The 16,003-nt window shown below is 37.7% G+C and overlaps 1 protein-coding gene across 3 annotated transcripts in view; it reads left to right on the top strand.

Annotated features, from left to right (window-relative positions):
- Nucleotides 1-7,662, top strand: part of LOC113115062 (prohibitin-2-like) — a 29,092-nt gene extending 21,430 nt beyond the window's left edge. For 2 of the 3 annotated variants that reach the window (XM_026282338.1, XM_026282330.1), the window contains 6 exons: nucleotides 2,304-2,488; nucleotides 4,816-4,945; nucleotides 5,574-5,677; nucleotides 6,268-6,345; nucleotides 6,535-6,611; nucleotides 6,936-7,662. In XM_026282338.1, coding sequence (XP_026138123.1) covers nucleotides 2,304-2,488; nucleotides 4,816-4,945; nucleotides 5,574-5,677; nucleotides 6,268-6,345; nucleotides 6,535-6,611; nucleotides 6,936-6,954 — 593 coding nt within the window. In that variant the 3' untranslated portion in view covers nucleotides 6,955-7,662. The remainder of the gene's footprint in view (nucleotides 1-2,303; nucleotides 2,489-4,815; nucleotides 4,946-5,573; nucleotides 5,678-6,267; nucleotides 6,346-6,534; nucleotides 6,612-6,935) is intronic. The other variant, XM_026282321.1, reaches the window with a different exon arrangement.
- The last annotated feature ends 8,341 nt before the right edge of the window (nucleotides 7,663-16,003 follow it).

Here is a 16,003-nt window from a genome sequence, read left to right on the forward strand (position 1 = left end):
TCACAAGTTTCGGAAATTTTTTTTCGAGTATGGCTCTGTGTGACGTTAGATGGAGCGGAATTTCCTTATATGGGTCCTAAGGCACTTCTGCCGGAAGAGCGCGCGCTCCCGTATAGCGAGGCTGAGCAACACAGACATTTCACTGATCAGAGCGATTCACTGATCAGAGCGAGAGCGTCGCGAAAAGTCACAAAAGAAGTGTGTTTTTGGTTGCCAGGGCAAGACAACCCTGCACAGATTACCAAAAGAGAAACAGCATTAAGGGACCAGTGGATGGAGTTTATTTTTACAGAGCATCAACGGAGCTGTGCAAGTGTTTTTGTTTGTTCCCTGCATTTCAAAGATGCTTGTTCACAAGGCCCAGTTTGACGACGGATTTGCGTATCGTTTATTTCTTAAGGATGATGCAATCCCAAGGAAAAAGGGTCACGATCGTGTGTTGGAACCGCAGGCGGTGAGTAAAACTGCTTCAAATATCTCTGCCTCCTTGTTAGTGCGTCCCCTCCCATGCCAGAGACCCAGGTTCGAGCCCCGCTCGGAGCGAGTCGTTGCTGCTGCTTCTTTCGTTCAGTTTCAGCCTCTGGATCTGATTCTGGATCATAAATAAACGGCTGAATCTGACTGTAAGCCATGGTTTGTTTTGGATGATGGGTTTTCCCTCACGGTAATGTCACAGCTTCCACATGCTCTCAACTCAAAAGCCTATTCGCGCTCGTGATTCTTCAGCTCCGCCCACACGTAACGCCTCCAGCCGGTCGTGTTTTTCCGGGAAAAATCGGTACAGACTATCTTTCTCTTATGAATATAATTAAACTAAAGACTTTTTGGATTTATGAAGGATGCAGTACTACTCTATATGTACTCAAGATTAACAGGATATTGAGTGAAAACAAGCATTTCACCCCCCCTTTAAGAAAATGGAAGCTCAAACGGGCTGATCTTGAATCTCCTCATTGTGACGTTGTAACGAGACTTGTTACCTCCCCTTTCTCTGCTTAGCCCGCCCAAATATTTACATATAATTCAGTCGCAATGTCAGCACAGGCATTTCAAACAGACTTTTATGATATGGATTCGACGGCACTGGCACAAACAGTGAGTAACAGTGTTCATTAATGCCTGATCTGTGATCAGTGATTTCTGATGGGTAGCTAATCATTCAAGTTCCCACAGACTTTCTTTCTAAATCGTTTAATACTGTTTATGCATCAGTGAATCAAGCCAGTGACTAAACGATCAACTTCACGTTGTTTCTCTTAGTAGCATGAAACAAATCTGTTATTTAAATTGTGATTTAACTACAGAGAGCGATCAAAGAACGCTCGCTTTTTTCCGGAGCTGTCACACATCGCGAGTATATCTGCACTCTTGCCTAAACTGCCGTTACAATGAATGACGCTGTTATGCTGCACAGCGGAGCTCTTACTGTATTCATGTGTTTGCTGTTAGCTGTGGTGAAAGCATTTTGTGAGAGAAAACGTGTTGCAATAATGACGAGATCACTGCATTCACGTGATAAACAGACTCTGTCTACTCAATGCTCATCACTGCAGCCTTTCATGTAATGGAAAAAGATCGAAAAAAGAATTATATAATCAACAAATCCACGATTCGTTCATCTTGACAGCTGTAATAGTAAATATATATATTTGAGAGGGGTTTCACATGTAATATGCATTTCGAATGCAAAGATGTCAGCCAATCACAACAGTTGTGGTTTACTCTAAGTCTCACAGCAGACATGCCCCTTCAAACAGAGCATTCAAGCCAGAGGGCTAATGTAAGGATATAAAAATGCTTTTTATTTCTAAATTTTAAATGTAAAAATCATACTTACAATATAAATACACCTAAGGAAACATTAAAAAGCATTTAAAGAAAAGGAAATAATCCATGTCATGGGACCTTTAAGGCAAATTACAAAGTTGTTCACAGTGGGCAGTGTTTACATTAATCTTGCATCATAAAAGCATTCTAAGATGGAGTGAAATTATTTGACTCAGCCGAACACCAACAAGCACTCTTTAGTGCTTGTCTTCATGACCAATTGAGAGTGCAAATAAAAACTAGATTAGAGTGCCATCTGCTGTTAAAATCTAAGCTCAGAATCGATTCCAGAGGTATCACGATGCATTCTGAAAATCTAAGGATTGATCCACAAATCGATTCTGCATCAATTTATCATCCCAGCCATAGTTCTAAGTGATGTTGTTAGGTAACACACCCTGTCTTCTCACTGTTGCCCTACAAAAATAACAAAAGTGTTAAGAATGTGCCACTTCATGTGTCTCTGTCCATCACAGATCTTCAGATGGTAAACATTGGTCTTCGTGTGCTGTCTCGACCCATTGCCTCCAAATTGCCGGTCATGTACCAGCAGCTGGGGAAAGACTATGATGAGCGTGTGCTTCCTTCTATCGTCAATGAGGTGTTGAAGAGTGTGGTGGCCAAGTTCAATGCCTCCCAACTGATCACACAGAGAGCTCAGGTACAGTATGAAGACTGAAGGCCGTGATTCACCAAGTCAGAGTCAGCAGTTGGGTTTCGGCAATGTTTGGTTGTTGTTCAGTGACTGTTGGCTTTTTGGCTGATTGGGCATGTTGAGTCCATCCGTGAGAGAGATCACTCTAATTGGCTGTTCAATTTAGCAAAGCGGTTCAAGAGAATGCCTTATGCAATGGTCCTTATTAGTGCGAGCTGATTTATGTACATGGTGGTAACTGCTGCATTTTCTTTCAGGCCCTCTGCCATTTGTCTTCAGACCAATAATATATAAAACAAATAATCACTTTACAAAAAAAAAAGTGTGAGGTTTATCATTTTATAAAACTTTGTCAATACATGTTTGTCAAAACTGTATTATTTGAACAATAAAGTAGTTTAAAGCATAGTTTTTACTAGGGGTGTGCTCTAATTATTCGATAAATAAAAATGATATTCGAATTTCACAAAAAACAAAAAAAAAAGTTCATAATAAAACCTAATTTGGTCACTTTCTGTGATTCTCCACAGCATATTTGAAGATGTATGCAAGCAAAAAAATAATGAATGAATGAATAAGGGGCCGTTCACACTGCTAGGCGCGCCGCTTTCTCCTTCTTTCCAAAGCGCTCGGGCAGAAGCGCTCCTGAGGCGTCTGCCATTGCTAAGCAACAATGACGTGTTCTCTCCATGAACACACGGAAATTTAAGCAAAGGATAAATGGATTTGCAGCACAAAAAAATCGCTTTCAGTAGCTCTGCTACTAAATTTATTTCAAAATGGCAAAACTATATACAGCTATGATCAGCTGTTCCTTCATCTTGGCTGAGCTTTCAATGTTGTTACGGGAAAGGATGAAGCTTAATGTTTAGTTCTTGTCACATGACCTGCGGTGCGCTTGCGGCATTCTGAAAAGTTGAGATGTTTTTAACTCGATGCGGTGCGGACGTGCCGGGAAAACGGGCGCGTCGCACCACGTGCACATCGCGACCGCGTCGCTTCCATTGTGGGCACGCATACCGCATGCATACATTGGAAATAACGAACTTGAGCACACAAAAGACACGATATGTGAACGGCCCCTAAGAAGTGCGGTGTTTTACAATACTTCAAATATGCTGTCGAGAATCACAGAAAGTGAACGAATTCAAGAACTTTGTTGCGGCATCTCTCAAGCAACGAATAAACACAGCTAACTTGGAGAATGCAGTGAAAACTCCTCTTCTCGCGTCCGCCCTAGACCCTCGGCACAAACATGAAGACATGAGAGAAGTAAGAAAAAAAACTTTTTTGAACATTATCAAAACATTATTTTCCTTGTTGCGAGTGGTGTGGATGCAGCCGCCACGATGAAGAGGATGCAATGCCCACTCGTCGGAAAAGGCTGAGCCAGTTCTTCAGCGATGATTACAGAGAGTGGGAACAGTTCTTGCTGGAGCCATGTATTCCACCAGATGAGGATCCCATTCAGTGGTGAAACGAAACACAAAGCGCTTCACAAAACTTATTTGCTTAGCACACCGTTATTTCTGAGTCCCGCCAACGTCTGTGCCGTCAGAGCGCGTTTTCTCCGCGGCCGGCCTTATTGTTAACAGACAAGGAGCCGACTTTCCCCGATCATGTTTACATGCCAGTGTTTCTTAACAAGAACATGTAAAACAATAGAAAAAAAAGATTTGCTGACAGTTTCAAAGTTAAGTGTAGGCTACGTTCTACAATAGCCTAATTGCTGCAGGCTGCTTTACGTTTTTCCTTTTTTTTTTTACCCAAATATTCATTCCTAACCCATACATTCACCTGCTTCCCCTGACATTTGACCGTAACACTTTCAGTAGCTTCTCTGTTCAGAGTGTCCTGGTGTTAGACAAAAATGATTAACTCTCAGCAGAGGCTAAGAAGCTCTGCCTTAATTTGGTTACGGAGCTATTTAAGACAACAGACTGTTATTTCACACTCTCATTTGATATACAAGTGCTGAGACTAGATGGAACAAGAGCTGAGACATACAAGACAAAATATTTCATATTAAAGTATCTGCTTGTTTGGTCAGGTCTAGAAATTATTCAGTAAAGCAGATGAAGGACATAGCAAACATTAGGACGTTCATATACTGAGAAACTCTATTAAGTAAGAACAATTCTAATTTGTAAGTCACTTTGGATAAAAGCGTCTGCTAAATGAATAAATGTAAATGTAAACAATTCGAAATATAAGCACGTTCACTTTTGGACCTTATTGTATCTGCATGTCTGTTGATGATTTAAACAAGTTGATCAGATACTGAGAAAATGAGTCTATCTGTTATTTATGTGTTGTGTTGTTTTGTTGTTCAGGTGTCACTACTCATAAGGCGAGATCTAATCGAAAGAGCTAAAGACTTTAACATCATCCTGGATGACGTGGCTATTACAGAACTCAGCTTCAGCAAAGAGTACACCGCTGCTGTGGAGAGAAAACAAGTCGGTTAGTAGTATCGAAATACATAATAATAACAATACATAATGTGGACAGCTTGATACAGTGATTCTCCGATATGTTTATTTAAATGTATTTCCTGTCTACATAAACATGACATGCACAGAGTTCAGTGTTTATTTGAAAATATAAATCTTTTGTAACAATGTAAAACCTTACTGGCACTTTTTATCAGTTAAATGCATATTTGAGAAAAAATTACTGATCCCAAAGATTTGAATAGTAACGTATATTGCTGACATTTTTATAAATATTAAAACTAGTAAAAATTATCAAGGTCTGCTTTTCAAATTTAAACTGCATAAATAAATAAATAATGGCACTGATTATAATCCATTAAAACTTTTTATTTTATGGACTGAAGTGTCTTAGAAGCATTCTTAAAAGCATTAAGGGTATTCTTCAGAATAATATTTGCTTATCCTAATGCTCTCCACTTGAGGGCACTCTGGTCATTCTATGACTTTGTTTTATTTCAGCAGTATTCCCTGTTGACCAAATCACAGTATTCAACTTGCACAAAACTGTTTGTATGAAATGTTATGTTGAAAACGTAGAATATTTGTGTGTGAGACCTTTTTCTTTTAAATGACCTGTCTCTCTTGTTGACATGTAGCCCAGCAGGAGGCCCAAAGGGCTCAGTTCTATGTAGAGAAGGCCAAACAAGACCAGAGACAGAAGATAATACAGGCTGAGGGTGAAGCTGAGGCTGCTAAAATGGTATGATGTTGCTGCACTTCAACACACATATTGATAAATATTGTAACAATGTGTCTGTTTTATTCAAGCAAAAGGGGTTTCTGTGGTTACTCAAAAATTCCCAGATGCAATATTTTCATCTACAAGCACCACATTTCTTATAATTATTATCCCCTGTTATTTTGTTCTAGATATGTGAGTGGTAAATGACTGTAATTATCAGATATAATTAATAAATACTAATTCTGTGCTAATTAAGCCACAGTCAGTTGTTGCAGTCATATATCTAGGCTAACACTTTGAACTGTTGCCCCCTCATTCACAACAAGCTATCTGCAAACAAAACACATATGAAAGCATGTGTTCTCTCTTTTTTTTGTTTGTGCATTATGGACTTTAATCAGTTGTTCTTTCGATTCAGTTTCTCATGTTCAGCATTTTGTTTGATGTCTTCAGAAATGACTTTGCAGTTGGATTCTTTCCTGCTGATATGATGCAATTCTGTTTCTAAAATGGGCCCCAGGTCAATGGCTGTCTGCTGATGGTAAACAAAGGCTCGACCAAGGGTACAGACTAATTTGCTCTTGTTTTTGTTTTTTTTTGCACTTCAGTTGGGTCAAGCTGTTATGAAGAACCCTGGTTACCTAAAACTCAGACGTATCAGAGCAGCCCAAAATATTGCCAAAACGGTAAGAGAAACTTTAAACAAAGAGATTGTTTCTCAAGAGATTTATTACCATGAAAATGTCTTCACTTTTGAAAGTCCAATGCAAAAATTATAGTGTATAGTATATTATGTTATATAAAATGTAGCATATGTAAAAAACAAAAAAAAAAAAAACTCCTCGTCTCATAATCTGTGTATATCTTCTAACCAGGTGGCAGCTTCTCAGAACAAGGTGTACCTGAGTGCAGACAGCCTCATCTTGAACCTCCAGGACCGCTCTTTCAACAAGTAAGATCCTAACCAATGATCCTTACATACTTCTAAGCATTGCTTCTCCTTTTCTCAATCAACCTTGATCTTCAACACTAACTGAAACATTCCCAGCTGTACAAAGAGGAAAATGTTCTCATGGAGTGTGTTCTGTGATCTAAGAGCAAGAGTGGTGCAGGGCAACTTGACCTAACTAAGTCTAATACTATTCTCACATTGTTTTTTTCCCCCTCTTAAACGTAAATACTGAATGGGCTAAACAAGTATTATTTTCTGTTTATATTAATTGCCATATGTTAGCATGGTTCCCCCAGTAATCTCTGCATTTGTCTTCTCTGTCAGGCCGTCACTGGGGAAATGAGGAGCATCATCCATGAAGAACATATGCATTCCATATGTAAGCAGTGTTTGCTGGGCAACTGTATTTATGCCCCTTTCCTAAACGTGATTGTGAGCAGAGCCCCTCTCACAGCGAAGTTCTGCTAGGGCTCAGATAAGACATGGGTCCGACAACCTTACATATTCACATGTACCTGTTTATACACAGTGATTCAGTCATTCAGGACTGTTTTCTGGGACATTCAGCTCAACAATTGGATTTTTGGTATTAGATAGCTTTAAATACTAATGGTGATCACAAAATATACACTGGAAATGATGAATGGTAACTTGTTCATGTATTCCTGAATGTCACTAAAAAGACACAAATAAGATTCTGACTAGGGCCAGTTGCTTAAAAGTTGCTTAGTGCTGATTGTTTGCAGAACATAATGCTTTGTTTTTTTTCCGTTTTTTTTTTATTATTATTACTATAATAATTTAGTTTTCTCAATTTCTCCATCTTCATTTCCACTTTATAAAGTGTTTGTTGACAGATACTGAAGTGTTTACAGAGATTTTGATTAAATTATGTATTTTCAAAAACTATTTGTGGGGGATATTTATTTCTTTGGAAATGTTGAATCAGTATTGTCATCCACATGCAGAATGTTTGCCCTGTGCTAAACTGACCATCTGTCAAGATGTCCGAAATTATAACAAAAATATTTTTTTATATTTTAAAATTAAATAAAAGGCATTATTAACATTAAGTGTAAAGTTTTTTCTTTAAAGAGAAACCTATAAATAGGATTGTGAGTAACAGACAGCAACATGCGGGGAACAGACATTGATTTCAGAAGAGGATGTTTAGTCAGTGGGTGGCACCACATACAAAGCCAATAACAGTTCCTTGTTGAAAATGTCCTTTACATGGAATTCTGGAAGCATGGAGATAAAGACGAGTCATATTGTCGAAAAATAGGTGTGGCAAGAGACTTGTCTGCTTGTGTGCATGTCTCTGTAGTATACAGCACAGACCCACGAATTTACTGAACGCTTGAGAGCATGTTTCAACGTGATCCTCAAAAATAGGGTCTCTTGTGACTATTAAAATCTCCCTGGATTAGAGTGAGTGCTCTTCAGGAGGGGTTTGAAGGGGTTTAATGCATTATCCATTGGTAATATTCATGTGGAGGAGGTGAGTATCAAGAGGGTGGAGCCAGTGAAATACTGCATAAGACCACACCCCTTTTTTAACTCCGCCAATAGCATTCAGTGGTATTTTTTGAACGCAGAAAACCCTTGATGAGTGATTTGCTGCATTTGGTCTTACAGGTTGCCTATGGCATCTGTGTCATTAGAATATATGCTATATATCTAGTGTTGCTGTTCTTTTAACCTCATTTTGTGTGGATTTTTCCTAAACTGGTTCCGGTTTGATCTAATGAATGTGCTGCAGTAAATGCAATAACATGCAGATTTAAGCGGAGGAGATGCCTGTCACGTAGCCACCCCCCACCCTTCCTTTCCTCAATCCTCTCTTGCCCCTCCCCTCCCTGGCTATACATAAACAACAGCAGATTACGATTCAGCTGGTCCATCTCCATAGCAACGCTGACCTCATGCTGAGACGAGAGATCTGGGCCAGTCACCATGGCGATTCGCCAGGACAGTAGACTTGGTCTCTCTTACCTATAGCACGATGTGTCTAATAACAGCTTTGCTGCTATTTCTGGAGGTCAACAGTACAACATTCTCAGATCATGCTGGGTTTTTTCCCACCATGCACTGTAGCACTCCAGATAATTATTTGCTGTGCTGCAGCTCAAGAGCCATGTTAGCGCTTGCTAACTGTGCGCTCATGCTAGATGTGTGACCTACATCCCACTTCAAAGTCATGATGCTCTGCTGTTTTTTTGCAGTGCCCTCAGAATCTGATCTACAGAAATGCACACTCTGAAGTTTTTGCTTGGTCATTTAAATGTATAAATGTTTTATATTTTAAACACAGAAAAAGCATTAAAAATCATTAAAAAAAACTGCAGCATGAATATATGCACCTCATATAACAAAAACGTTTAGTGCATTGAATCCACCCTCTTAGTTAAGTTTATTAACAAGTAAATAAAGATTCAGGAATTGAAGGAAACAACTTATTGGCATCTTATTCTAAAATGACAAAAAATGCATTGCTTTGTCCTTAATGCATTTTTTACAGGATATTTTTAAATGTAGAACCCATTGGTATAGGCGGTTTTCATCAACCAAAGTTAACCTGAAGGTGAGTCAGGTAATGCTTGGTGATACAGAAGCTGCAGATCTTTCTTTTCCAGGTTGAATCAGCTCCCCTGGAGATGAATTGATGAATTGGTGCCATCCACAGTCAGAAAAGGCCTCAGCATTAATTTACTGCGTGGATTTAATTAACCTGTTTCTTTTTTGTGGTACCCTCATTATGCTGTCAAAAGGGATTTGGAAAGCTTGCCCTAGTTTGGTTAATATTGCTCCTTTTATGTCTTCCTTTTTTTCCTCCATTTGCCATCGTTTAGGTCACACTCGAGGCAAACTTATGCAGAGATCCGGCCTGGCTTTGGTGCTTGTGGGTGTCGGAATTCTCTGTGCACCCTTTCCATGGACAATCCCCTCTATTTAAAAGTGTGCTCTAATTGGAAATCCATGGACTCTCTGAAACTTTGAGAAATGGGTGCAGTTTTTTAATGCTTCCTGCGAGGAAACACTTGTGTCTTTGTTTCTTGCTAGAATAACAGGAATGCTAAGTGGAATATTGGATGTTTGTTAACCTTAACCTCTGGTTCACAAGTAGGTACAACATTTGAATCATACCTTTTTGTGTGAGAGGCGGTGATTCTCTCACAACATGGAGAGATGTGTTATGCAATGAATGTATGCCTGTATAGTTCATGCAAGTTTTTAAAGAACAGGAGGAATTGGAGCTAATTTTGGACAGAGTTATGAATATATTTAGTTTGTTTTATATGACTTAAGTTCTACTCATGATTAATGATTAAACACAAATAAAGGTACTTTCTTGACATCTATGGTTCCATGAAGAACCTTTAATGCCCATAAAATATTTCAACTGCACAAAAGGTTCTTTTAAACTATTCAAATGTTCTTCACACTAAGAAAAACATTTATTTTAAGAACTGTTCACCAAAAGGTTCTTTCTTGAACCCAAAATAGTTCATGGCATGACAACAACAACATAAAAAATCCCTTTTTGGAACTTTATTTTTTTTTATGTTATACGGTACAATAGCCACATGCTTATAAGGAACTTTGAGAAGACATTGAAGAGTATTTCTGCAAATCTTTCTTGTTCAGTTGAAAGTGTCTCCTGGCATTCTCTCAAATACAAAGCTAGTTGGTTTTATCATATTTTTCCAAAGTAGCAGCAGCAGCTTCCTCTTTCATTGTATGTCAGGAAACCTGGCCATCAGTCCCTCCATGTCTGTTCCTACAGGTGGAGCGTCTGCACATCAGCCTCAGTGCACGTGGCTGGCCTACGTGTGGACAACTGATAGAAGCTGTTATTCAGTTCTGACTGTGATTAGCACAAAGGCCTGCTAACATTAGTCAGCTTGTGACATTTTCCTCTTCAACTCCTCTGAAAGGCACTAAATTCTAATGGTGCTACTTAGTAAAACTAGTTGTTTTCCATTTAGGCACGTTTAGCTCCGAAAAACAACTTAGAAAATATTTAACAAAATCCAGAGTTCTTTTGGATTAGATGGTGGCAGATCGTAATGGGAGCTTGCAGTTGATTGTAAGGGTTTATGCAGACAAAATGATTGGAGGAGTTGGGTACATGCAACCAAAGATTAGTCTGTTGTTTTCAGTGGAATATTACGTTGTGATATTTTGATGATTCTAGAAAACACAGGATGAGATGGAGACTCCCTGTGCGAGCAATGAGCTCAAATAACATGTTTAAACATGAAACATAAAAGGATAAATAGTTCAAAATAGCTGTTAACTTACACAAGAATAGGCCCAATTTACTTGAATGGGGGAAAACTGAATGAAACCTCCAAAACTGCTGTTTCTGGAATCTGAAATTTTGCTTAAGGGTGAAATATTTCTTAGTGCAGATTTCGCATTGGGATCAGGTTGGTCACGCAAATTCAACAACAGATATCTTGTTGATTTGACAGTGACTTCCCTGCCAGCTGTGCTTCATTCATTGATAAAGTTTTCACAATATACCTTTTGTGACCTAAAGTGACCTCACTTCAAGGAAATTCTTTCTACAGCCTCCAAGCTGTGTTATGACTTTCCCTGAACATTTTTATCTGAGCAGACTACTCCGTTTCATATCTCTGACTCTGATGTACAATCACATTACAGTTTAATGTGTTTTTCGGTGGAAAGGTACAAGACTCTGTTACATGTCATGGGATCTGTGGCATCTTACCTTCCTTCTGCTTTAGGTTAAACAGACCCGTGTGTGTTCATCAGGTCTACTCCCACTAATGACTCTGTGTTTGGCACAGATGGGGAGCGCTGGGGGTCGGCTTTGACACACTCAGTCAAGGCTGATTAACGGAGTCTCTCAGGGCTCTTCCCCTGTGTGATTACATGGCCCAAAGCCAATATGGAGGACTTTCCCTATGATGGCTTACTCTACAATTAAACGGGGCACATTTAGTTGTCATTAAAACCTATTCCTCTAATTAGGTGAATAATTGTATACTAACCATAATTGCAATATAAATCTACATCTCAAAAGGATATTTATATTCAGTTTGTTCATAAACTTAATGACTGCAATCAACACAGCACATCAAGGCAACAAATATTATTATTATTTTAGCCAGTAGCCATGCTGTGATAATGTATTAACGATCACCTCAAATCACACCTATGATGAATATTTCCTGAGCAGTTCAGCAGAACACTCCCATGCTTCTGTTGCTGGGCCCCCAAGGGTTTCAACTTACCACAAGAGGGGGAGGGGCCACAGAAAGAGGGAGACACCTTAGACTTAAAGAACATTTTCCCTCCTTTTTTTCCATACCAATTAAAGTATGTTTCATACATTGTTTTCCATATCTATCTATCTATCTATCTATATATATATATATATATATATATATATATATATATATATATATATATATATATATATATATATATATATATATATTCTTGAGTGGAATTATATTCTTAAATTTGATCCCCAGTGACTTTCTTTGTCTATAGATTGGGTCCCATAGGTGTCTAGTGAAAGCTTAAAGAATTTCTTGCATTTCCTGCTATGATTTATAATGCTAATGATAAAGTAGCTCCCTGGTGTCTATCAATATGCCACATTTTAAATTTAGCACAACATTTTGTTTTCTTGAAACGTCTGTAACGACCCAACCTTCACCCCACTCATAGATCATTATTATACTTTGAACCGCCTTCTTGCAAAGATGTTCTTTTGTAAGTAGCCTAAATGTTTAAGATGAAGTACCTTCAAGGCACAACAAACACCATATGAAGGGAACTTTATTTTTAAAGGTAAACTATAGGTCTTCATTAAAGAACAAAAATGAGTTAAACTTAACAGGATTAAGCAAAAACACAACATGCTAGAACATGATGAACTGCACCTGTGACATTCCTTTCACCCGCAGGTGAACTGATTTTTCTACTGGGTGGTGTAAAGCTAGTTTAATCGAGTTTTAAAATATTAGACATCATACAAACTAAAGCAGTTATATTTTTAAAGATGTTAATTTGTATAAAACACCTTTCCGAGCGAAGTCTTAAAGTATCGATGTTATATAATAACGGTCTGTCACTTCTATCGTATGTACGTGTTTAAGTCCGTGGGGAAGCGGATCCAGATGCTGCTCCTGTCCGTGTTTTTGTGCTTGCCTCGAATTGTCGGGTCGGATTTCACCGTCTTCTTGCTCGCTTCTGTCCGCCATTTCGCGTTGTTCCGCAGGGCTCATCGCAAGTCGCGTCATGGAAGAACAATAAAGCGTCTTTGTTTCACTGCAGCTGACGAGGAGACACGCTGAAGAGACAGTGCAGTGATATAATGAGCACACAGAAACACACAAAACACCCGGCATGCCGGTAAAATATGAATGATAACAGCGGTTTTCCATTTTATTCAGGTTCATTTGATTCTGCACCCCCCTTTTGAAGTTACAGCCAGCACCGGAAATAAACAGCAAGACATTTTTATTATTATTATTTTTTATTTACATGGATAATTATTTGATGTGCTAAATTTGGGTGGGTCTATTGAATCGACGAATGAATAAATAAGCAGAGTAGCCTTGTGATATGCACATTGATCTTTAAGATTCTTTAAGTTCCAATTTGAGAATTTCTTAAAGTTATAAACTGAGACGCCTAATCTTGATCCTAAATAAATAACTTAATGTTTTCTTAATTTTATTTACAGATATACAGAACTCAAACTAATGTATTTATGTAGGTATATGCCTATGTAAGTTTAAGCTCTGTATATCTGCAGTGTTTTATTCAAGCCTTTGAGCACTTGACATTTGGGTGGGCCGAAAATCATTTAGTCGGGTTGTTAAAGCTTTGTTGTGTCAAGTTCTAACCCTAATACATCACAAAAGCATGGAAAGGGTCGTCTTTCTTGTATTTTGCATTACACATGGGTGTATTTAAATGGAAAGACAGACCGCCAGACCACATTCTAAGATAATTGCTGTAGAGGCCTTGGTCTTTTGAACAAAGCACATAGAATTGAATGAATATTCAGAAGAGAGCTTAACTTTTTGTACAAAAATAGGTTTTTCTCAATTGTCATTCCAGTACATATCAATTCTATTTTGGCTCCTTGTAATCTTACACTTTCTTTAAAATATTTTTGTCTGTGACCTGAAATATAGGTTTAGGAAAGCAGCATAGTAGACTTTGATAGTCTTGAGTAATCCACAGTTAATGCTGTTAACTAGCAGATATTTTCTGCTGCCTTACAAGCAAAATGTGAAACTGGTTCAGAGGTAACCCACACCATTGTATTCATTGATTCTTACATAAGTTAGTTGCTATCCTTACAACTGTCTTCAAAAATTAATAGACTGGAACTTATTTTACCAAGTTTTTATTTGGCCTTCTATGTAGGCTACATGTTTTTTAGTAATTTATTTTCATGTAGTGCCACAAAGATGACACTAGATGGTACTAAATTGTCTGTTTTGATCAATTTTAGGCAACAGAGGACAGACTGGTATGTCATTTTTTAATAAAAGACTGGACTGACAAATGAGATCATAAACAAATGTAAGCCGGTTCAGTACTAATATAGTTGAAATCATTATAAATTAAATCTAATTGAACTGACAACGCGAATAATCAAGTTTTTGGCTTTCTTGACTAAGTTGGATATAAATAGTATTTTGTCCTCATGAAAACCTATTGAAACATTCTTTGGGAATACAGTATTTAATATACAGTATTTATTTATAATAAAAAGGGGGTACTGACTACATTCTAGTAAGCACACAAATATTACAATTAATAATCCATCATAATATACTTGATTGTTATTGACTGAAAATTTGAAATACTTTATTCTGTAATGCATACAAGAACAGTAGCTTCCATGATTAAATGTATTAGTGTATATTCCAGCCTCATTGGGAGTATGGTTTTCCCCTCTGATGTCTTTATTGCCAAAGTTCAAACTGAGTGCAGGGAAGATTCGCGAATTAATACTATTTGTTTTGTGTGGTGTTATCGTGGTCAGTTTCAGTTCATGATGCAAGTGAGAGGTTTGGTTTGTTCCTTTATGTGTTGCTCTGTCTGGCCACAAGAGGAGGCTAGAATACTGAGATGACAGACATTGATTCCAGGATGTTGAGCCTTTCAGATCATATTTAAATTAACAAAAGAAAAGTAAATCTTTTGAATTCTTTATAGCGCTTCCTGTGGCAGCTTGTTTTATGGGCTCAGACTCTAGTGTGGGAGTTAGAGGGAGGGAATAGCAGTTTAATTGGCCAGTCACTGTTTAAATTGTCTTAGATTTAATCATTGTGTGAAAGTCAAAGCATCTAGTCAAATATTGTCCAGAGTCACATACTTTTTTTTTTTTTAAGAAAACAAATTACAGAATCTATCAAGAAAAGGTAACAGCCTAAAGTGGTGACTGCATATAATGACAGTGAATAAACTACTAAGAACAAAGTCCAGCTCCTGCCCACTTGAATGATCTCCAAACATGGTCTGATTGCTCCAGTTTGATCAAGGTATGTTGCTTTGCTTTATTTAAAAAAAAATTGAATAGGTCTTTATCCCCCACCCCATGTAAATTCATGCAGACAACCGTTTTTACCATGTATTTGACACCTGTATAATTTTTCTCTATATTGTAATCATTATGATCAGCCCTTGTAATAATCACTTTAATGAGCTTCTGCCTGAAATGAATTCAAGTTAGCTTACTGTTTTATTTTTGTGAAATGAACATTACACATTCACTTCTGATAACAGATCACTCTAAACTGTATTGTAGACCCTTGCATTTTCTGTAAAGCTACTTTAAGAAGCGCTACAGAAATAAAGTTGAATTGAATTTTCTAACCCATGGTAAATCGCACCTGTGCATTTATTTTAAGAACTAAAATGATCATTAAATATCACATGCTCTGATATTTTGACTGTTTACATACACACACACATTATTTCCCCTATGTGGGAGCCATGGAGAGTTATATGTGGCATTGAGGGCCAACCTGAGACGACGTTAATTTTTAATCTAAAGGAAAGACTGTTGTGATAGGGTCCATGGGAAAATCCTCTGCTCATCTAACCTTGTCCTCTAACCTCATTTATGTGGGAGAAAATGGTGTCAGTGTCCACACTAGAAAAATATTACAGTTGCATTTACACTTATGCATTTAGTGGACAGTTCTATCTGAAGCGACCTACAAAAGAGAAACGCAGAAACTCCTCAAAGCACTAACAATAATCATAATTATACAGTGCCAGGGTTTTATTTTATTTTAATTGGAATTTTGTTTTTGACAACTAGTTTAGGAATCAAGATAAGTAGAAAAGTAGAAATAGAGAATATTTTCTTCTTTTTGAAAGAGGTG

This window comes from Carassius auratus, chromosome 2 (genome assembly GCF_003368295.1).
Source record: "Carassius auratus strain Wakin chromosome 2, ASM336829v1, whole genome shotgun sequence".
Taxonomy (NCBI): domain Eukaryota; kingdom Metazoa; phylum Chordata; class Actinopteri; order Cypriniformes; family Cyprinidae; genus Carassius; species Carassius auratus.